Source organism: Mus musculus, chromosome 7, assembly GCF_000001635.26.
Source record: "Mus musculus strain C57BL/6J chromosome 7, GRCm38.p6 C57BL/6J".
In the NCBI taxonomy this organism is placed as follows: domain Eukaryota; kingdom Metazoa; phylum Chordata; class Mammalia; order Rodentia; family Muridae; genus Mus; species Mus musculus.
In genome coordinates this window covers 33,053,585-33,077,225 of record NC_000073.6, presented here as the reverse complement: position 1 = coordinate 33,077,225, position 23,641 = coordinate 33,053,585, and the positions used below count along the sequence as shown (strand labels likewise).

The window sequence follows — 23,641 nt, the reverse complement described above, 5'->3', positions numbered from 1 at the left end:
CAAAATATCACTATTTGCAAATGATTTGATAGTATATGTAATTGGCCCTAAGAATTCCACCAGAGAACTCCTACACCTGATAAACACCTTCAGGGAAGGTAGCTGGATATAAAATTAACTCAAACAAATCAATGGCTTTTCTCTACACAAAGGATAAACTGACTGAGAAAAAAATTAGGGAAACAACACCCTTCTCAATACTCACAAATAATATAAAATACCTTGGGTTGAGTCTAACTAAGGAAGTGAAAGATCTCTATGATAAGAATTTCAAGTCTCTGAAGAAAGAATGCAAAGAAGATCTCAAAAGATGGAAAAATCTCCCATGCTCATGGAATGGCAGGATTAATATAGTCAAAATGGCTATCCTTTGAAAGTAGGATAGCAAAAACTATTGTCAACAATAAAAGAACCTCTGGTGGAATCACCAGGTCTAAACTTAAGCTGTACTACAGAGAAATTGTGATAAAAATTGCATGGTACTGATACAGAGACAGACAGGTAGATCAATGGAATAGAATGGAAGACCCAGAAATGAATCCACACACCTATGGTCAGTTGATCTTTGATAATGGAGTTAAACCATGCAGTTTGAAAAGGATAGCATTTTCAAAAAATGGTGCTGGCACGACTGGTAGTTATCATGTAGAAGAATGTGAATTCATCCATTCTTATCTCACTGTACAAAGCTCAGGTCTAAATGGAAGAAAGACCATCACATAAAACCAGAGACACAGAAATTTATAGAGGGTAAAGTGGGGAAAAGCCTCGAAAATATGGGCAGAGTGGAATAATTCCTAAACAGAACAGCAATGGTTTGTGCTGTAAGATCATGAATCGTCAAATGGGACCCAATGAAATTGCAAAGCTTCTGTAAGGCAAATGACACAGTCAATATGACAAAAAGGCCACAAACAGATTGGGAAAGGATTTTTACCAATACTAATTCTGATAGGGGACTAATATCCACTATATACAAAGAGTTCAAGAAACTGGACTCCAGATATTCAAATAACCCCATTAAAATAGGGGTATAGAGCTAAACAAAGAATTCTCAGCTGAGGAACATCGGAGGGGCTGAGAAGCACCAGAAAAGAATTTTCAACATCCTTAATCATAAGGGAAATGCAGATAGAAACAACCTTGAGATTCCACCTCAGACAAGTCAAAATGGCTAGGATTAAAAACTCAGGTGACAGGAGATGCTGGCAAGGATGTGGAGAAAGAAGAGCACTCCACCATTGCTAGTGGGACTGCAAGCTGGTACAACCACTCTGGAAATCATTTTGGCAGAACCTCAGAAAATTGGACATAGCTCAACCAGAAGACGCAGCAATACCACTCATGATACTATAATTAGATGATGTTCCACCATGTAGTAAGGACACAAGTTCCACTATGTACATAGCACTCTAATTTATAAAGACCAGGAACTGGGAAGAACTCAAATGTCCCACAACAGAGGAATGGACACAGAAAATGTGGTACATATATAAAATGGAGTACTACTCAGCTATTAAAAAACATGAATTTATGAAATTCTTAGACAAATGGATGGATCTGGGGGATACCATCCTGAGTGAGGTAACCCAATCATAAAACTCAATAACATATGATATGCACTAACTGAAAAGTGGATATTATCCAAGAAGCTCACAATCCTTCTTAGAAGGAGGAACAACATACCCATGGAAGGAGTTACAGAGAAAAAGTTAAGAGCAGAAACTAAAGGAACGACCATTCAGAAACTGACCCACTTGTGGAACCACACATTAGTAACCAACAAATCTAGACACTATGGCAGGTGCCAACAAGATCCTGCTAACAGTAGCCTGATATAGATGTCTCCTGAAGTGCTCTGCCAGTTCCTAGCAAATACATAACTGGATGTCCACAATCATCCATTGAACAGAGCACAAGGCACCAATGAAGGAGCTAGAAAAAGTACCAAAAGAGCTAAAGGGGTCTGAAGGCCCATAGAAACATTAATTTGAAATACCCAGTACTTCCAGATCTCTTAGGAACTAAGGCACCAATCAAAGAAAACACATGGTGGAAATTGTGGTTCTAGCTGTATATGTTGCAGAGTGTACTGGCTGGTTTTATGTGTCAATTTGATACAGGCTGGGGTTATCACAGAGAAAGGAGCTTCAGTTGGGCAAGTGCCTCCATGAGATCCAGCTGTGGGGAATTTTCTTAATTAGTGATCAAGGGGGAAAGGCTCCTTGTGGGTGGGACCATCTCTGAGCTAGCAGTCTTGGGTTCTATTAGAGAGCAGGCTGAGCAAGCCAGTAGAAGCAGGTCAGTAAGTACCATCCCTCCGTGGACTCTGAATGAGCTCCTGCTTCCTGGCCTGCCTGAGTTACAGTCCTGACTTCCTTTGGTGATCAACAGCAATGTAGAAATTGTAAGCTGAATGAATCCTTTCCTTCTCAACTTGCTTCGTGTTCATGATGTTTGTGCAGGAATAGAAACGCTGATGAAGACACAGAGGATGACCTAGTCAGTCATCAATGGCAGCAGAGGCCCTAGGTCTTATGAAGGTTATATCCCTCAGTATAGGGCATGCCAGGTTTGTTAATGGGTGTAGTTTGGCTGGGTGGAATGGGGGAGCAGGGGGAAGGGGGCAGAGATAAGGGATTTTTGGAGGGGAAGCTGGGAATGGGCATAACTTTTGAAATGTAAATAAAGAAATAATAAAAATATTTTTAAAATGTAAATGATTCTAAAAATTTTTTTTGTTCTAAAGCTCTTGAAATCAAGTTTTTTTTCATCTCTTTAAATCTTCAAAGATATCTTTTGTGTACATATAAAAGCATATTATATTATAAATAAAAAATTAGCTGATTTAATATTCTTTTAAAATAAAAACTGAAAATATTGCCATTAAAGAAAAGAAATGAAGAAAGATGAATTCACATTAATGTTCCCTTTTGCCAAAGAACTGCTATGGGTGCATGAGAAGAAGCAAGAACACAAACACCCAACTCATCATAGTCTATATAATGTATCTGTTGTTGTCTAATAGCTTCATCTACTTTCTGGAAAGGTATTCATCCAGCATTGCTTAATTGTTGAAGAAAATTAAAAATTGCATCCCTTTTACGAATACCAAACAGAGGTTTAAGTTCTCCTGAGGTAAGGTTAAGATAATATATTAGCCAATTAACTTTCCCTAACAGGTTTTGAAAAGCATTTAAAGTAAGTAAATTATGTTTTCTTAAATGAATATTCTGTACCAAAATTTGCTTAGGATATAACTGATGTCCCAAGTATTGAAAGGGATATGGATTTCTAATCTTTTCTGGAGAAGCTTTAAATCACCAAGCTTTCAAAGTTTGTTGTATAAGAGCAAAGGATTATAGTACAATGACTTCAGAGAAATCAGCTAATATAATACCAACCATATAGTGAATAATATACACTGAAAGATTCAAAGTCCTAACTTCTTTTATTGAAGCAACAAAAATTTTTTGACATAATGTAGGGCTATTGGCCATTCTTTGAGGCAAAACTTTCTAATGTTATCACTTCATGGGTTCTGTAAAATTACAATCAAGCTCACGAAATGTGAATCTACCACACTCAACAGAATGCAAAGGAATAGTATAAAAACAATCCTCAAAATCCATAATAATTCTATATGCATTTCCTTAAAGGCAACTGGAGTAGGCAAGTTAGGCTCTAATGCCTTCACAAGTTCCATAGTCTCATCAACCCTTAACACAGCCTGATCTGTCCTCCTAACTCCAAATATGTGTGAGTTAGAGTCCTGAGCCTGGGGTCAAACTGCAAACTGCAGCCAATAGAACACTGGCAGTTCAACCACAATCTTCAAGGTTCCCTTGCAACATCAGAGTACAGCCACAACTTTGGAAAGCAAAACTCACATCAAACAAACATTTCATTCTCTCCAAAATCAATACCATGGGTATTACCCCCATGCTACAAAGTTTGGCTACCAGTTCCTGCAGACGAACGCATAATGGTGCAGCCTCCAATACCTCACCACAGAGACATGGCCTTAAATCCTATGTTTTATGAGGCTGGTTTCTAGGATAAGAATTACATACAATGTTGCCTAATTTAGAGGTATCTTTAAAGTCCAGTTTGCTTGGTCTATAAAGCTCATGTCAGGTATTGTTTTCTCTCTCTTATTCTTCCTTCCTTTCTTTCTTTCTTTCTTTCTTTCTTCCTTTCTTTCTTTCTTTCTTTCTTTCTTTCTTTCTTTCTTTCTTCCTTCCTTCCTTCCTTCCTTCCTTCCTTCCTTTCTTTCTTTCTTTCTTTCTTTCTTTCTTTCTTTTTCTTTCTTTCTTTAATTCTTTCTTACTCTCTTTTCTTTTCTTTTCATAAGATTTATTTTCTTATGTTATTCATATGAATACACTGTAACTGTCTTGAGGTACACCAGTAGAGGGCATCAGATCCCATTACAGAGGGTTGTGAGACACCATGTGTTTGCTTTGAATTGAACTCAGGATCTCTGAAAGAGCAGTCAGTGCTCTTAACCATTGAGCTATCTGTGCAATTCCATGTTGTTTTTCTGAAGGATTCCAAATCTGAGTTACCAGTTTTAAACCAAATTTCTCTAACCAACATTACAAAATTTTAATCATCCCCAACAATTTATAAGCCAATAATACCTAGTCAGGGCATGCATAATATATTTTAAAATCAGTCAGATGTTGCAGTATTTCCCCTGTCCAGACACATTAGTGCAGTAGCAGTCCTGTGATTAGACAGGAAAAGGAAGACAGAGCCAGGAACTAGGGAGAGAGATAGAGAGGTAACAGGAGGAGGGAGAGAAGCCAACATGGAGACAGATGAACACGAAGAAGATCCTGATTTTTTAAAACTACCTTTACATGTTTTGTTTTTTGTTTTCTGTTTTATTTTTGTTGTGTTTGTTTGTTTGTTTGTTGATTTTTTGAGACTGGGTTTTGCTTCCCTGGTTGTCCTGGAACTCACATTGTAGACCAGGCTGGCCTCGAACTCAGAAATCTGTCTGCCTCTTTCTCCTGGGTACTGGGATTAAAGGTGTGTGCCACCATGCCCAGCAATAGAGAGGTCCCACAGGGCATGGTTTTAAAAAGCCACGAGTAGTTAAGATTTTCACAAGGTTAGAAAAATTGGGTTAAAGCTTTATCTTTATCACTTGGCTCAGAAATTATTGTATTGACATCTAGTAAATTGTGATTTTACTATTATATATATCTGATTGGATAATTAAGCTTTGAGAGTCATGTTACTATTGGGAAATTAGGTGTTGAGATGGCTGATCATGGGGTGTGTGGGCAGCTGTGTAGAAACTAGATAAACTCGATAGATTGGAGAGATTAGCTCAGAGGTGAGAGTACTTGGAGCATGACTGTGCGGGAACATAGTGTTGTGGTCTGCCAGCACCAGTACTAGACTGGGAATGTGGACCCACAGAACAATAGAGGTGGTAGTTTGACATATTAAATATTTCCTCCAACAGTCAGAAATAAACCTAAAGTAGCTGAATATGTTTAATTATTTAGACAAAATAAAATTTTCTACCTTTTCCTAGCTGTAATTTCAAGACAGGAACACCTTGTTACTTTATGAACCCAATAATGACAGTCACAAAGATTTTTGTAAAGGAAATAACCGTCAGCTTCCTTACCATAGAAGCTGAGAAGCTGCTGGTCCTTTTACACTTTAAGAGGGCTTGTGCAGATAATCAGCCCCTAGCAGCGTTTCTCCAGCTGTGCTAGACTCCTAGCTGTAGGTTTAGGGGTCCAAAGACCAACTGAGACTATTTTTTTTCAGTGAGTTAAAAACAAATCAAGGGGTGAACAACCAGCAGTTAAGTTTTAACAATGTTTTTTCTTTTGAACATGAAACACAGTGCAACAAAGAATGAAACAAAAACACAGACAGAAAATGACAGACATGGGCAGATTAGCATGCCAAGGACAGACAATATACAGAGAGGGGAGAACTAGATGTGCCAAAGGGACTTAGATATCCTACCTAAAAGAACCAGAACCAGAAATAAGCATTCCTCCCTTAGAAGCCAGAGAGGAGCACCAAGTCTCCTGACCTCTGTCTGTCTTTAGAGGAGCTCTGAAACAGCTTACATTTATTGTCAAACCATCCCTGGGCAATTGGGAAGGACTGCTTTTCTGAAACCTATTCTCTCTTATGTCTAGGGTGTAAACTAACTCTACTCAGGGTCCAAAGACTAGGAACATCTATGAGAATTATCTCTGCACTTCCAGTTTCCAAGGTGTCATTCATTTTATACCACTTAATAGAGCTCCAATGTTAAGATGAGATCTGACAAAGTCAGCTCAGTCAGTCAAAAGGTTCTCCAGGGCAGGGCAAGGATTAAAAAGAAAAAAGAAAATTAGACAACATTGTAACATGACCCCAGCCAGTTCTGAGACTGAAGAAGGTGTGTTTTTTCCCAAGTCTGTTTGTATATCATTTTAATTACAGGCAAGTAATAAGGTCAGTTCTAGGTGAAGGAACAAACAAGGCAATACACACAAATGTTTAAGGAATAAGCAAGGCAGTAAACAAAGTCCCATAATCAATGTTTCTAGGGGCTTAACTGGATGACCAAGATATGTGAGCCTACTTCCCTATCCTAGCCCAAAGTCAAATACTTGCATGAAGCCTACTTCCTTGTCCTGGCTCAAAGTCAAATTCCTACCAAGTTATCAGAATTGGGTCTAAAATCTCTCTACATCTTTCTGAGTCTGATTTATGCACTGATACAATGTGGCATGCATATGCAATAGACTTATACTAATCCTTCTCTAACTTGTCTGGGGAATTCAAACCTCACCCATACCTCTACTTACAGAATTCCCTATGACCATGATTAATATTGCAATTTTAACTTCCTTCTGATAAGAACCCATTCAGCTAGCACCTGAGATTCCAGAAATTATTCCCCATGCTATAGGATAGTTTGGTACCTACAACCATCCACCAATAAACTTTGCCATTCCTGGATATTTCACCCCCCTCTCTCCTAAATGTATGTAAACCATAAATCACCCCATGTAATGTTCATCTATGTCCTTGTACCTGGTCTTGTTATTTTTCTATTTCCAAAACACCTCCTTTTTCCATCATGTACCATATCAGTCTAAATTCCCAAGGCAGAGAGAGTCAAATCATGTATTACATATTATTGTGTATTGTGATGGATTATGCCATTTTTATCATAGCAGGTTGTGAGCAGCCCTGTGGTAGCTGGGAATAAACCTGGGTCGTCTGAATGATCAGCTAGTTCTCTTAACCATTAACACATCTATTTAACTCCAAAAGTGAGCTTTTTATAAAATAATTTTTAAGTGGAGCTTTGCTGTAACTCAGGGTGCCCTCAAACGTGCTATGTAGCTAAGGATGACTTAGAACTTCTGATCATCCAATCTGTACCTCCATGTCCTGGTTACTCAAATGTATGCAACCATCACATTTTTGTCGAGTTCTGAACATTAAACCCAGGGACTAGTGCATGTTAGTCAAGAACTCTGTACATATAGCTACATTTCAAGCCCAAGAGGTAAATTTTATATATATATTATATATATATTATAATAAATATAATATATTGATTACAAATAATAAGAGTTAAATTATATATGTATATATATATGTGTATATATATATATATATATATATATATATATATATATATATATATATATTAGACATATATATATCACCCAATAATACAGGGAATTCTGGAACAACTCATCTCTATATCCACAATATACGGGTGACATTTGTCGTTTTCTTCAGCTTCCTGAGTATGCTGACCAACTTTTATAGATCAGTATCATGGCTCCTTTTGCAAAGCTGGAGGAGGATGCATAGTGCTAAATCTTACCCAGGAACAGAAGCAGAGCTCCAGCAATGGATTCTCTCTGGCACAGGATGTTGTCTATGGAAAAAGATCTGACCCTTCCAAGGCAACTTCCAAAAGAGTCAAGAAAAATAATGATCTTGTAGGATGTGGCTGAAAGGTAGGAATGTAGTTAGGCTTATAAGAAGCTACAGTGGGACAGCTGTGGCTTCAAAGTTTCATGCTCCTTGAAACTTTCCACACAAAGTCACCTCTAACGGGGCAGTATTAGGAGATGGGGCTATTCGTGTGTGATAAGAATCCACTGTACCTTTTGTTAGCTACTTTGTGGGTTCTTCTTTCTTCCACGTTCCCTCATCCTCTTTCTTCCACCATTTCAAACTCCTAACACTAGATGAGAGATTTTTTGTTCGTTTATTTTTTTTTCTTTTTTGGTTTGTTTTGAAAACAACATGGAGGGGAAAGGAAATAGATCCCAGAATAAAATCAGCGGTCAGAAAGGTGGCAATATTATCATTAGACTACTTCTTGATAATTTGGGCAATGACCTCATGAGGAAACATTGAACTTTCTTGTCAGGATATATAATTTCTTCTTACTATTTCTATTTTACACCTGACTACTTAAAAGACCATGACCAACAACAATCAACCACCCTTCTCAGGACCATAGCAATTATACAGCCTCTCAAATGTCCCCAGAATTCTACACATCACAAATCACATAAACTATTTGTAGCTGGCAAAATTATGCCTGTGCTAGAGAGTGAAGCAAATCATAGTCTAAACAGTGGAAAATGTGAGGCTCCCCTCACATCCTACACCTGGGATTAAAATATCTCTGTTTTTTTTTTTTTTTAGGAACCAACATTTCAAAATTCTCATAAAATTTACCTGTATCAGTTTTAAGCAATTAACTCTGCAATACTCATGAAGAATTTGTAAACAGAAATGCTTTCACTAAAATAAGCACTTTTTTGATTCACTGAAGAAGGTTTTCAGATGACCTCCCCCACTCAATTCAAATCTTTACGAGTTTTCATTGCATCCAAAGTTTTTCATTTCCTAAAGAAAATGTAAAAAAAAAAAACAAAAAAAAAAAAAAACAAAAAAACACTGTTCCCAGTGCAAAACATTTGAGGAATTTCATTCTGTGGTTAACATAATCTTTATGTATATAAGAAGACAGACATGTGCAGTCTTTTCTATAACTCATTGTGTCTTGGATGCTATTGTTCCTTTCTTAATAATATTTGTAAAATGTAAAGTAAGCAGAGCACTATTTGGTCTGTGCCCATGGATAAATTAGGCTTCAGAAAGGAGAAAGCACAGTGGACCCTTTTGTTTTCCCATTGCAGGCTTTTTTGTTGTTTGTTTTTTTCTCACACACACATTTCCATCAGCAATTTTTTCCAGAGTCAAAATAATTTCCCCAATATTTCTTAACACAGTTTTAGGAAGAAGAGAAAGAACAAAACAGAAAATCCCCTCTCTTAGTAGAATAAGAGATGCACCACTAGTTGTGGCCCCAGTAAATTTTTAATGGAGTCTCAAAAAAATATCCATATCTTCATCTCTTCATCCCTTTATCCCTTCATCCCCTGCTTTTTTCTCCACTGCAGTTGAAATCCCATTTTCCATTCTGCTTTACATCTATGCTGGGAATCAGTAGCTTTTGCTGGTTTATGGTTTGTTCTTTATTCCATTTTGTTCCCCTCACCTTCTTGAACTGTTTCAACCCCATAACACTAGATAGAGGGGAAAAAAGGAAAGAGAACAGAAGACATCTCCAAATAAACGCAGGGGTTTAAATGAGATGATATCGTTTGTCTACTTCCTGCTGATCAAGAGTGTCTAGTTCCTTAAAGCAAGTTTGATTTCTTTGTTTGTTTCTTTGTTTTGTGTAAAAAATCTGAGCTCCTACCATATTGCTTAGTCTTTTACAGTCCTTGGTGACAAGTGAGTATTTTCTGTGCACTCTAGGTGCATAACACTGATAAAAGTGTACTAAGCATGATCAAAATATTAAAAAAGAAGCTGAGCAGTAGAGGGAATGTCTTTAATCCAAGCACTCATGTGGTAAATACATGTGAATCGTAGTGAGTTCATGGTCAGCATAATCTACACAGCAAGTTCCAGGCTGGCCAGGACTAAATAGTGGAAATATCTGAAAAGAAGAAAGAAAAGGAGAGGAAAAACAGAAATGAAAAGAGGAGGAAGAAGAGGAGTAACAAGAGGAGGAGGAAAATGACTAAAAGGAAGAGGAAAAAGAAGAAATTTAAAGGCTGGGTCTTGGTGGTACATTTCTTAAATCCTAGAAAAAAGGGACACATGTAGACAGCTCTCTCCACCTTTCAGCACAGCCTAGTCTATATCGTGAGATCCTATCTCAACCAAAAAAAATTCAAATGGGAAGTATCAAATAACATCAGGAATGAAGGAAAGAACATCACTTAAGTCCCAATAGTAAAAGAATAACAAGTGATGATAAACACCTTTCTATGATGGAAATGAACACTGGCCAATCAAGTACATTAGAACAATATTTCTCTAAAGTTAAATTCTTTCAATGACTGGAGTAAAGAAGCTTTCTTCTTAACTGTATCAGGGAGAAAAGAGTTACTACACCCAACAGTAAACTTATTTGCAGATAAATATCCTACATGAAAGTTTGTATGAAAATCCACTAGAATTTTAGGAAATCCCAGCTAAACAAGTAGAGCTGTTCATCAGATGAAGGGGCTCTGTGTTTTTTAATATGTAAAGAGAAGCATGGTAGAAAAGCCTTCTCTGACTTAAATGTGTAGTTAGGAGAGTTCAGTCACAGCATCTACATAGTCCCTAGAGCACCCTTAGCTTCCAGAAGGCAGGAGACCTCCTTCAGAAGCAACCTCTGGCTAGACAATGGTTAGTTGTAGGCCAAGGCCACAGATATCAGGCCCCAGTCTACTTAAGATGGCCTCCTAATGTGCTGTGTGATTTGAATCTGATTCCTTGTGACCTGTGGTGGAAACTTGGTTACCATCATAAGGTCTCAAGATGTAATGTGATGGAGAACAGGAGACAACTGGAAATGTGATTAGGTCTCTGGAGTGTTGCCATGGAAAGGTACAAATGCTATAGATTGGGTGAATACTGGAGACAACCCACACACTGACTTGGCGACAAGTCTTATGCAATTTTCTGTGTCTATGTTGGTGATGGGGTCCACAACAGAAGCTAAGAGGTTAGGCTACAGGACTGTGGATCTGGAGACTTTAAAATGATTAGTTTTTATGTATTTATGTATTTATGTATTTATGTATTTATGTATTTATGTATTTATGTATTTATGTATTTATGTATTTATGTATTTATGTATTTATGTATTTATGTATTTATGTATTTATGTATTTATGTATTTATGTATTTATGTATTTATGTATTTATGTATTTATGTATTTATGTATTTATGTATTTATGTATTTATGTATTTATGTATTTATGTATTTATGTATTTATGTATTTATGTATTTATTTATGTATTTATGTATTTATGTATTTATGTATTTATGTATTTATGAATTTATGTATTTATGTATTTATGTATTTATGTATTTATGTATTTGTGTATTTATGTATTTATGTATTTATGTATTTATGTATTTATGTATTTATGTATTTATGTATTATTTATGTATTTATGTATGTATGTATTTATTTATTTATTTATTTATTTATAAATACTCAACCATGGTTATTTTATCATAGTCTTATGAAAAAGAATAATACATTTTACTCTTTTCAGCGCATACTCTATAATGATAAAGACTGTACATGTTGGGCCTTCCATGAGCCTGTACATCATGAGGAAAAAAAAAATATATATATATATATACACACACACACGCATTATTCCGGGTATGAAGATCTGACTCATTGATGGAGCAGTAAGGCACATGGCCTTGAGACTGGCCACAGACAACTATTTGGTGACTGGTGTGGGAAACGACTTCCTGCCATGTCCACAGAGAAGAGCCACAGGACAGATCCTAAAGCCCTAGGACCTTGGGTCCCCACTCCATGTACCACCCAGTGGGGAAGTACCTGTGTTCAGAAATGGGTAGTTGATATTAGGATAACCTGAATTCTGTTCTGGCCAGGTCCCTCTCTGATATCCAGGCTGAAATTCTGTTCAATGTGAGGGGCAGGAAGCCACAAAAGCTTTTGAAATAGGTACTTTTATTTTATTTTCTACATGGGACCCACTGTGACACACAGACATGCATAACTGGATAATGTACCAAACACTAGGGAGCAGGGACAGATTCTGCTATCTAAAGCATGGGTGGTCCTCAACAAACTCTTGGTATTCCTGGTCCTACTCAGTTCCATGTTCCTGGGGAGTTCAGTCTGGGAGGTCATCTATGTGCCCTGTGGACCCTGTCCCATGAGGGTGACAGAAACTCTAGAATAATTACTATGGTATCTTAGCATTCTCTAATGCATTCTGTATGGCATTTTGGCAGCACCACAATTGAGCTTTGACACCTCAATGTACTAGAGGTTGTCACTGCAATATCCTTCAATCAAATCAGACCCAAACTTGAATCCAAAAATCCAGACTCCCCAATGAATTGCAAGGTTTTTACTGTTGGATTCCTGTTCTTAGACACCTGAAGGGAAGGGCTATAGCCTGCTGCATCTATGCAGGTGAGAAGGCAAATGGCTTCCTTGAGAGCAGAGTTGTAGCCATCAACATAGTGGGCTGGCTTCTATTTTTTCCTGCAAACAGAAAGCTAAGTGAGACTTCAGGGGTGAAGGAGACCTCATGCCCCACTGACCATGCACTGAGACACCGTCTAGAAAGACCTGCAGCCAATTTTCAATTGCTCTTCTATCTGACCAGGACCAAGGAGCCTTGACCCCAACCTGTTGAGACAAGCTTTGAAAAGAGCCCCAAATCCAGCCAGATGGGAGGAGCCAACTTGGGAGACAACATAGTCCCAGTGGGACCAAATGGAGAGGAGCTGACATAGCCCCATGTGTGCCACTGTGCAGCTGGGGCTGCAAAAGCAAACTGACTCCTGTCACATGTTGATAATGACCCTCAAATAACTTCAGGTAAAGGCAGGGCCTTAACACACCTGTTCTAGGGATATGAGGGGGTTCACTTTAATTCTACCCTTGAATGTCAACATGTGGAGTCCACAAAGTGATCTTCAAAGCTCAGAGAACAGGATAACATATGACTTTTTTGGAGGTGGGGTGATAGGCTTGAATATTGTGGATAAAATAACTAGGCTAGAGAAGGGTGCCAGGTGCCAAGCTTCTATAGCTAGACTTGGAAGGGTGTGTCAGGAAGTCTGAGGGAGGCCAAACTCAGGCAGGTATCTACTGTGGCTTAGCTGAGGTGAGCAGCCAGAGCCAGCTCAGGCAGTCCTAGAGCTCCTTCCTGCCCCATTCTTCTGACATTCTCAATCAGATGTTTCACATAACTTGATTCTCAGTGAAGCTTCAGTGGTGTGCACAAGCCCTGCCCCTAACCAGACACATAGAGACTCACAATGAAACCATTTGCATGTGCCTTGTCTTCCTCCATCAATGTGCTGTCAACACATTGCTTGATTTTTTCAGTATTTTCCAATATTTCAGGATCATCTTTATATTGTTTCACATACTCAACATACTCTTCTGAGGTTCCGTTTAAAAATAGATGAACATCCTCTTTCATAGCTGGGCAAATGCCACAATCTGGAACACAAAGAAAAGGTGACCCTCACTTGAAAGACCTGCATCAGTATATCCCAGAGGATAGAGGGTGTGAGAGCCTAGATAGCTTGCATCCCTGACCCCCACATGGTAATACCCACCTCCCCATGAAGAGAGGAGGAGCAGGGCAACCCCAAAGATCACCACAGCACCAGCAAGCATCATGATATTGGTGGCAGGTGTTCTTACACAGTTTGTTCCAATTCTTTAACTGCACTGTTTGGCTCAGTGGGCAGGGAGGGGCCCATATCTGAGCCTCTCCATGCCCCTCCCTGTACACATCTTAGAACTTCCTGAGGGTGTGTGTTTGCATCATTGAGAGATATGTATTTTGGCAAGAGCCTGGTCAATAACCTATTTCAGCTTGTTTGCCTTCTTAGTGATCTTTTTAAGATATGACAAATGTCACTTGTCAATTGACAGCCAAAGGGAAAGTCTGACTAGGGATAGGATCAAATGGTCTCTCACTCAGAACTCCATAATTAAACCTGTGTCCTCCTGTCACACACCGAACCTCAAGAGCAATACTCATAGTCAGTTCTAAACAAGCCAAACTTCAGACCACTGGCCACGTGACACTTGCCCTGTCTTTGTCTGCCCCTAATTCCATATGCTTTCTTCCTTCCCTTGAACCAAGCTCTTCAACCCATGCTTATCCTACTGTTGTAGGCATCCTTCAATTTGACCTTTTTGTTGTTGTTGGTATGCATTTTCTGAGATAGCGTCTCTCTACACAGCCTTCCTAAAGAATGACAAAAGAGCTGTCAAAAGAACCCTTTCATGAAGCTTAAAATGGCAATTCCAAGGGGGGCAGTGAATCTCCTATCTGAGTGACTGGGCTTAAGGAGTCTGCTTCCAGGGTGTGTGAAGCAGGGGACCTACCTTCTACGACCAGGCTGTCCTGGAAATACGTAGAACAGGTTATTCTTGGACACACAGAAGTCTTTGTGACTCCCTCCCATGTGAATAGTGGAATAAAAGGCAACTAATTTCACTTCTGCCTAAACTTAACTCCTTAAACCCATTGTTGAGGTTTTCTGTTTTTGTTTGTTTGTTTGTTTGTTTTGTAACTTTTTGTTTTGTTTTGTTTTGTTTTTAAAGAGGATCTTGCCCAGGTTGGTCCTGACCTCATAAACTTCCTGAGAAATGAGTGTGTGGTCCTGCCTGCCTGCCTAACTATCTGTCTTCTCTTTGTCTGTCTGTGCGTCTGTCTGTCTCTCTGTCTGTTAATGTGTATGTGTGGTAGATTCAACATTCTTAGGGGCTGGTGGAAATCATTGTCAAAATCAGTTAGCAATGAACAGGTATGGTAATTCTCACCTTTGATCTCAGTATTTTGGAGGAAGAGCTTTCCTATCTTTGTGAGCTAGAGGTCAGGCTGGTCTACACAAAGAGTTCTAGGCTACCCAAAATTACACAGGAAGACCCTGTTAATAAACATCATTAGTGTGCTCATTATGTTCTCACTTCAAGTGCCTTGTGCTCATTATCTCATAGCTAAGCAAGGATATTTCAGTTCTGAGCTATCTGGCCTTCTAATTGGTCACTGCCAGACTATGCATTGCTGCTCTAGCTATTCTGACTACTGATCAAAAAGCCTGCTTTATGGTCATTTTCAATATTCCACAGCTATCCTGTAAAAATTAGAGTCCAATCAAAGTTGGAATCCCAAGCTCCAGAAGGCTCAGCATCAGACCATCTGTGCCAGTGTGTTCCGCTGATCTTTGCTACCACAGAATTCCAGATGACCCTTCAACCCCCTCTACCTGGGCCTGTATTAGAGCATCTCCCACTGCACAGGGACATCAGGGGACTGTTGGAAGGGTGCTAAGAGGCAAGACTGTAGTAGGCCCCCTGCTCCACCCACCTTGGAAGTGGACTGCTTAAGCCCATTCACTCAGATAGAGAGAAATTGTCACCCCTGGCATTGCCATTTTAGGCTTCATTAAAGGGTTCTTTTGACAGTCTTTTGTCCTTCTTTAAGAAGTGTGGGCTGAACAAACACCAATGGAGGAGCCTGAAGACAGCAGAGAAAAGCCTGAGGCAGACATGTGAAGGCTGAAGGGTCAGCAGGATGAGCTATGAAATCTGCCAAGAGTCTTACTGCTCTATTATAGTTGAAGTATTTGACGGGGGAAATGCAGGAAAGAGTAGGTAGGGTCATGGAATGAAGAGAGAAAGAGGAAGACTCTGAAGAAGAATACAATGGATCCAGAGGACAGGATAATTAGAACCAAATTGCCAGAAGTGGTCTAGGAATTTGTACAGTCTTTGGAGACTACACTAGGGCCTGGAGACTCGTCATGGCAGATTGCCAAAAAGGCTCAGCTTCCTGTCCATGCTGTGGAGGAACTGCAGCACAGGTAGGCCTCAGGGTGCCATGCTAGTAAGAGGACTGCTCAAGAGAGCATACCACTGCTGCCTCTACCACCTGCTACCAGTTGGAGTTAGTCTCTTGCTGTTGTGTATTCAAATGCTAAGTACTGGACCCCAGGAGTTGGAATTCCCCAAACCTCCAACTACTTGCCAATCTCTAACATATTCTCACAAACACAAGATGTTGCTTAGAAAATTCGTTCACCTAAATCTCTCACTATCTAAGAAAATGTGACTGCCAGGCAATGATGGAGAGAGGAGAGGTATTCTGTGACTTTTTTTTCTGGGCTGAGTGTCACAGGTAGGGATCATAAGGCAAGAAAAGAGGAGAGAAGAAGAGGAAGAAGATGGAGAAAGGGGAAGGCTGCCATGGGGCCTGATGTCTCAGGAGCACATGACCAGGAGCTGTGGACCATGAGAACAGGCTGATGGAGCAGAAATAACCCTGGGCAACACTTAAACAGCAATTAACATCAGTCCTATGGATGGTATGCAAGTCAAAATAGTACACAACCTGTCTGATCTAGGTTTACAGCCTATTAAATTATATACAAATCTTTGTGTCTTATATAGAGGCCAGCTAAAATATATATTTCATTTATAGCCACTTTCTGCTCCTTGTTGTGAAACATGATGGGCAATGAAGAAGCCAAGCCAGCCTGGGAGAGCATCCCCATACCTGAGCACAATTTTTTCTTTGTGATTGAGGGTATCCCAAAGAGGTAACTGGGACACCTGCCTCAACTTCCAACAAGTGGGGATCACAGGGGAGAAGCACTATATCTTCATCTCATTGATTTTGACTTTGCCAGTCATCAGACTGCTCTGTGTACACCTGAAACTGGAATTTACCATTTAACCAGTGTGTTTATTATTTATAGAGTCTGTACATTAGCTATGACACCTCTTTTCCATAATTGTGACCCAAGAGAGAACCAGGGCCTTCATATGCTCTGCCCTCCCTGCCTGAAATGCTTTCCCTTCATATTCCTGTGAAATTTGTCACCTAAATTCCCAGACTGAATCAAAAACCAACATAACATAGGGAGGGCCAGCTACAGCTTTCACCATGTTTAAGGCAAATACCAAATACCCACATTGAACCTTTGTCCCTAGTGTGCCAACACTGAGGAATGTATGGTATGTCTTTGAGAAGGAATATAGAGCCTCTGCTCTCTATCTTCCACAATCCCCTGTTGCCTTTCTGCAGTTCACCCTGTGTTCAGATTACACAATTCCCAGGCTACCTGAAGTTGCCCTATTGTATACCTTCAAGATTACAGACCATGAAGCAAGTTAAACTCTTTCCTACATAAATAACCTAGTCTTGGTTCATTTATCATAGCAACACAACCTGAATTACAACCCTACAGTCCACATGGAATCCTTGTATATAAGAAGACACCTGATCTTCACCATAGCAAAGGCTCTGAATCCCGTTTCCTCTCCTATAGCTCCCCTTTCCTTGGCTGACTTTTGGTGTTCTTTAGATGTCTGAATGCTCAGTAGAGTAAAGCCTTCCTCTCTCCCAGAGTCAGCACACATAGGAGGTCTTCACAAATGCTGGTTAGACTGGCAAAAGGGCTATCTCACTTCTCTCAGGTCTATAAACTAGACCCTACTTAAAACAAGCAACACTATCTTGTCATATAATCAGCCTTCGTTTCAAACTACTCTTCCCACATGCCTATGTTACATAAGTGTTTATGCCTAAGTAATTTGGTTGGTATTTAATTTTAAAAGTAAAGGTTATCTGTGTTTTGATAAGGCACAATTAAGTAGTTTGTTGTAAAAGGCACTTGACTGTCACAATCTGTACAGCACATGGTGACAGAATGAACTTTACTGAAGGCTTAAATAGTCCAAAGCCTTTGAATTTTACTGGTTATCTGAGCCAAACAGGATTTGCCTCCTGTAACTGTTTGGTCAATTAGGTGCCAAGTACTGAGATCTAATTGTGAGCTCTCTGCTCGGTCCACTGGTCGTTGTTTTTATAACCTTGCATGTCCTGAGGGCTGAGATGGACTGCAGAATGTGCCCACTAGGGGCTTCTCTCTTCTGCACAGGGTTGGGAATAGAGACAAATGCATCATGTGGTTAAGTAAGTGTCTAATGACCAGTGACCCTTTGCTACTCTAATTTGATCATGGTGTTGTATCACTGTAACAGTAATCTTAATTAAGACAGATGACATTTATATCTGTTCATACAAAGTGGCCAGGAAAAACACTGAAGGCCTTCAGTTGCTCTCCACCATGTAGATGTGTGTATATACATTATATCTGTTTATTCATAAATATATGCATATGTGTGTGCTTATTTGACATTTTATTTAGTTTGAATGTATGTGTATGGGGATTGTGCCTGCATGAGTGTCTTATGTAATACTGAATGCTTTCCCTGTGGAGGTCACAGGAGAGCACTGGATCCTCTGGAACTGGAGTTACAGAGGGTTGTTAGCTACCATGTGGGAACTGGGAAGTGATTCTGTGTCCTTTTTATAGCTGAGACCACCTTATATTTTTTGAGACAGGGCCTATTACTGGAGCTTGCTAATGGCTAGATGGACTGTCCAGTAAGCTCTCTGGTGCTGGAGTTACCAGGGGTAACTTTGTGCCTAGCTGTCCTCACAAGTTCAGAGGGTAGGAAACCATGGAATCAAGAGTGTATGCCAATCAACTACTCCACTTACTGGCCTGTCCCCTAAGCTCACCCTGCTGCTTTCTTGAGAACATATAGCTCACAGTGAAGGACTGAAGGGGGGTCTGCTCCCAGGAGAAAATCTACAGATGCTCTGGAATTCTTCTGTGAGATGCAAGAATACTTACTTTCATCCATGCTCATTTATATGCCACACAACCATTCACAAAAGCATGGTTTTATAGGTTATTTCAAAATTCTACTATAATCCAATATCATGTTGTTTAGTTTTTTTGTTCAAATTGTTTTATATTGGTCAATTAGGAGCCTGTTCATGCTTTCTCATGCCAGTTTCCACAGAAAATTCTAGATGTCTGTTCATGTGTTTGTGTACTTGTGTATGTGCCTGTGTATGGACAGTGGTACTAAGATGTATGTGTGTGTGTGTGTGTGTGTGTGTGTGTGTGTGTGTGTGTGTGTGTGAGTGCTTGTGCATGTGAAGTTCAGACAACAATTTGAAGGAATTAATTCTCTTCCTTTACCAGGTGGTTTCTGAGATTTGAACTCAGGTCTTCACCTTCAATCACTGCATCTTTAATCACTGAGCTATCTCAACATCTTTCCACACGATGTTTTGAGACCAAGTCTCTTATTGAACATGAGGCTCACATGGAATTAGACATATATGCCAACACTCTTATGGGTTCTAGGGTTTGAACTCTGGACTATATGCTTGCAAATTAAGCAATTTGCACACAGAGCTATCTCTTTGGTTGCTCATGTTTATGAGTGTAGTGCTGTAAGATATCCCTAGGGCTTTGCCCATGCTAAAAAAATCATTGCCACTATTGTAGAAAACTAGTGACAATATGCCAGGTGAGAAGCAACATTTCTAATCACAGTTTGAAAAGGTACAGTCCATCACAGTCAGTTAGGCACAGTGAAGGAACTTGAGGTGGTTGTTCACATTTACAATCAGGAAGCAGAGAGTCATGAATGGTTCGGCTCAGCTTGTTTACATCTGTCCTCCCTATATGTAACCATAGTACACGCTTCCACATAAAAGTAAGTCTACCCACCTCAATTGAACAAACCTAAAAACACCCACTCAGAAATTTGTTTCTATGGCAACATTCAACCCAGTCAGAATGATCATCGAGATTAATCATCACACACTGCAAACAGGGTGAGCATCAATTTAAGACCTGCTTGTCTTAAGAAGCATGAACTAACACACACAGCTGACAATCATACCTGTGCTGGAAATATCTTCCTTAGGGTAAGTATGTTGCTCTGAACTTGAGACACTCTATACACACAGCACTTCCTGTGTTCTGAGGAGCAGTGTAGTTTACAGGCAAGCAGGCACAGTACCTTGAGGGGTTGTGGACTTCAGAGTTCATATTCAGGGTTGAATACCGCACTGTACCACTCACTGCTCTCACCACAAGGACAATACTGTTCAAACCACTTTAAGACATGGTTCCTAACAGAGCTGAGAGTGGACAAGGTGAACATGACAAAAGGAATGAGCAACTGGGGAGTGAAGCACAATTTGTGGTACAAAAGCATCATTAGCCCCCAAGGATATTCACACTGCCAAACAGCTGGGGACTACCCTGGCTGAGTGTCACAGAGAGGTATATGGTGCCTCCTTGTCCTCAGCCTTTCAATACAAAGGTCTCAGTAGTTTGGACAATGGGAACAAGAATAGGTAAGGAGTTTGACAAGGAAGCACAGGCGACAAGTAAAACAGGACCATAGGTCATTTTGTTCAGAACTTGGGCTGCTTGCAAAGATCAGCTCTAAACCCTCTTTGGCAAAGGTACAAACAACTCTCCAGAAACTGATGACATCAGGCTGTCTCAGGCTGTTTGTTCTTCAGAGTGGGAGGGGCCCCCATGCTGCTGCCTCTATACAAGTTGAAAGGAGATCCACAGGTGCTAGGCTCTATCCCAAATGGTGTTTGGAACTCCTGGAGGCATGTTTGCAGAAGGGTGTGGCTGGGCTCAGAGCTATAATGGTTTATAAAGAAGAGGAGCTGCTGTGAGAGGAGCATTTAGCACTCTTCACCATGAAAGGGACCCTTCTGCTGGCCTTGCTGGTGACTGGAGAACTGAGCTTCCAGACAAGTGAGAGTGGTACCCTTGTTCATCCCATCTCAGTCCCATGGAGATATCTAAGTGGGGCCCTGAGACAGACCTAGGTATCCTTGGGAGGACAATGGCAAGGAGCTTCAGAAGACAATTCATGCTTTCTGCTCTGAGTTAAAATTGTTGGGTTTGTGGGGCGTGGAGACAGAGGTGTGCTGGTGATGATACTCATGATGAAGGGAGTTTAAATGCACAGTTGAAGCTGAGGCAAATGTTGGGCTTAAGTGAAGTTCAAATATCAAGGTCTGTCAACTCATGGATGTTTTTCTGCTAGTCCTGAATATTTCATGTAAACCATGCTGTTACTGTGAGGCTGAAGCCTTTTGGAGGGTTTGACTATGAGAAAAGTCAGTTAAGGCATTTGTAGATTGTACAAGGAATACTGAGCCTCTGCTTTGACTTTTAACAATTTAACAATTCTCTTTTAACGGTATTTTCTCTCTGTGTTTGCAGCAGAATCACTTGTTCCTTTTTTCAATGTCTATGCAAGTGTTCTCTCTGGAAAAAGATTGTATCAAGAACTCCAGACATTCAATGCTACTGCAGAGGTAAAGGTGGCCTTGGAAAAAAATCTGTGGCTGCTAGAGGAAAATTTAAGAAACATGTTACTGGAACCTCAAATTAAGGCAATTTTCTGCCTACCTCCACTCACCCATGCAACAGATGTTGTAAGGCTGTGTACTGGTGATAAATGCAACTATTACTGCATGTCATGTGACCTGCAAATGAGAAGTGAAACCCTTGCCCACCCTAGTACACGTAAAGCAGCTTGCCAGTTACACAGCCAGCCTGTTCCTTGTACTATCCTGCAGTTCACTCCCACATGATGGGTAAACATGGGCTTCTCACCCATAGTAGGAACAGGGTAGTCCTTCGGGTGGCCTCTGCACAGGTTTGGTACCCCCAGCTTTAGTCTAAGATGCTTGAAATTTCTCTCCAGTGTCTATTTTGGAACATGGCAGGGGTCTATTATTCCCCAGCCATCGATGAATCCCATTTCTGGGGGCATCATCTGTGCTATAACAAAACCTCCCACCACATCTAAAATGTCATACCCACCCCTGGGAGTGCCTACAGTTGCTCACCACTGTTGTCTCTTGTCCTCTCTTGTTTCAAGCATAACTGGATTGCAGACATGTATATTTTGAACAGTGCAGCTCTCACCCTATTTCCCAAAGTATTTTACTTGAGTATCAGATCTTGAAAAACCATAGTGCTATCCAAATTGATTTTCCCCTCACAAGTTCACATGGAGGACATATTTTTAACATGGCTACACAGCCAATGTGCCTGGAGAGAGGTACTCAGGTGTGGGAGATATCAACAAACTCATTCTCAGCTCTACTTTCCTGCTCTAGCCCTAGCTCCCATCATATTTTCCAGAACCTTTTCCACATCTTCCCTGCTGGCTATGGTGATTTTCAGGCTTCCTCCTGAAGGTTGTGAGTGGTATCAAGTTCCCTTGAGGCAGAATTTGTTACTGGAGACCTGAATCACTGCATGGGATTTTCTTTGCTGTGCATGAGGAGCATTTTCTTTGTGGGTGTTTGAGGAGCCCTGCTGAGGTCTTATACCTTGCCTGTAGACAAAACTGTCCCTCTCTGCATTTTTGTTTTCCAGGAAGCCATGATTGCCAGCCAAGAATCCCAGTCAAACTATGAAGTTGACAATATAAGATCCATATTAGACTATATTTCCAGGCTATTAGGAGAGTAGATGTTAATGTGTTTTGGGTACCCATCTTTGCAACATGTCTGATCCACGTGCCATCTTGCTGACCTGTCCTCTTTCTTTCCTGAAGTTGGATTCCTGATACTGTTCCTTCATCATTCAGTCTCTTAGACTGATTCTAATAAAAGCTTGCAACTCTGTTCTGTGACCTGTGACTATGTGATGAACAAGGTCTTCAGGGGATCCAGGAGATACTAAGAGAAATGACTTGTATAGTCACTGAGAGCAGGGTGACTGCTTCTGTTTAGACAGGTGATCATGAGAGAGCCTTTCTGATCTCATTTTTATTTAATTTTTGCTGCTGTATAGAAATTTTTGCTGCTGTGTAGACCAGGCTGGCCTTGAACTCACAGAGATTCATGTGTCTCTTCCTCCCAAGTGCTGAGATTATAGATGTGAGCCCGCATGCTCAGTTTACTGGAGCTCTGTGAGACTCTGGAGACTAGGATTTTCAGAGGGAAAATAGCATGTAAGTAGCCACAGGATTCACCAGGTCGTCAGGATAGAAAAGAAGTGGAGAAACACTTCCCTCATGCGATGTCTCTGGGCTATATCACAAGACTATGAAATCCTTGTGTCCAGTTATAACAGGAGAGTAGAGCAGAGATCACATGGGTGTGCTTCTCAGATAATCTTGGTCTGATAGTGACATTTATCATTTGACACAACCTGGCTAATATAGCAGTTTCTAAGACAGTGAAGTTTACACTCTGAGACCCTACCTCAAAAACAAACCAAGGGGCTGAAGAGATGGCTCAGCAACTAAGAATGCTGGCTGCTCTTACAGAGGTTCTAAGTCCAATTCCCAACAACCACATGGAGCATAAAAACCATCTGTGACCCACTTCAGCTGTGTCTGAAGACAGCAACAGTTTACTCATGTTCATAACATGAATAAATAAATCTTTAAAAGAAACTCAGAACTTAATAATATACAAAAAAATTAAATGGGGAAAGAGATAGAAGTTAATGCCCAAAATGAAGAAAGAGTGAAGTGTTTGGAAGAAGGTTCAATGGGTAGAATGCTTCAGTGCATTATTGGGAACCTGAGTTTGACTCCCAGAACCCCTGTAAAGCCAGACTTGTTAGCATGTGTCTAGAGTCCTAGTGCTCCTGTTGAGAGTTTGGGGGCACAGGTAAATTCT

At 40.2% G+C, this 23,641-nt stretch overlaps 2 protein-coding genes across 3 annotated transcripts; one reads left to right on the top strand and one right to left on the bottom strand.

The window, feature by feature from the left end:
* Positions 1 to 12,579: 12,579 nt before the first annotated feature.
* Positions 12,580 to 13,761, bottom strand: Scgb1b17 (secretoglobin, family 1B, member 17). The gene is made up of 3 exons (NM_001370878.1): positions 13,698 to 13,761; positions 13,391 to 13,578; positions 12,580 to 12,609 (listed from the first exon to the last, which is right to left on the bottom strand). The coding sequence occupies exons 1-3, from the start codon at positions 13,759 to 13,761 to the stop codon at positions 12,580 to 12,582; spliced, it is 282 nt and encodes a 93-aa protein (NP_001357807.1).
* A 6,912-nt stretch (positions 13,762 to 20,673) lies between these two features.
* On the top strand, positions 20,674 to 22,644 carry Scgb2b17 (secretoglobin, family 2B, member 17). 2 transcript variants are annotated; one of them, NM_001281524.1, is made up of 3 exons: positions 20,674 to 20,744; positions 21,219 to 21,313; positions 22,386 to 22,644. In NM_001281524.1, exons 1-3 carry the CDS (start codon positions 20,687 to 20,689, stop codon positions 22,479 to 22,481), a joined length of 249 nt encoding a protein of 82 aa, NP_001268453.1. In that variant the 5' UTR covers positions 20,674 to 20,686; the 3' UTR covers positions 22,482 to 22,644. The 2 variants fall into 2 exon arrangements, with proteins under 2 accessions (NP_001268453.1, XP_001004121.2); XM_001004121.5 differs by having other exon boundaries at positions 20,687 to 20,744; positions 21,219 to 21,391; positions 22,386 to 22,633.
* The last annotated feature ends 997 nt before the right edge of the window (positions 22,645 to 23,641 follow it).

Coding starts and splice junctions, on each gene's coding strand:
- Scgb1b17 (NM_001370878.1), bottom strand. CDS start 13,761: ATGATGCTTGCTGGTGCTGTGGTGATCTTTGGGGTTGCCCTGCTCCTC. Junction 13,579..13,697: donor CCTCCTCTCTTCATGGGGAG/GTGGGTATTACC, acceptor TTTGTGTTCCAG/ATTGTGGCATTTGCCCAGCT. Junction 12,610..13,390: donor CACATGCAAATGGTTTCATT/GTGAGTCTCTAT, acceptor TTCTGTTTGCAG/GAAAAAATAGAAGCCAGCCC.
- Scgb2b17 (XM_001004121.5), top strand. CDS start 20,687: ATGAAAGGGACCCTTCTGCTGGCCTTGCTGGTGACTGGAGAACTGAGC. Junction 20,745..21,218: donor AGAACTGAGCTTCCAGACAA/GTGAGAGTGGTA, acceptor CTGTGTTTGCAG/CAGAATCACTTGTTCCTTTT. Junction 21,392..22,385: donor TACTGGAACCTCAAATTAAG/GCAATTTTCTGC, acceptor TTTGTTTTCCAG/GAAGCCATGATTGCCAGCCA.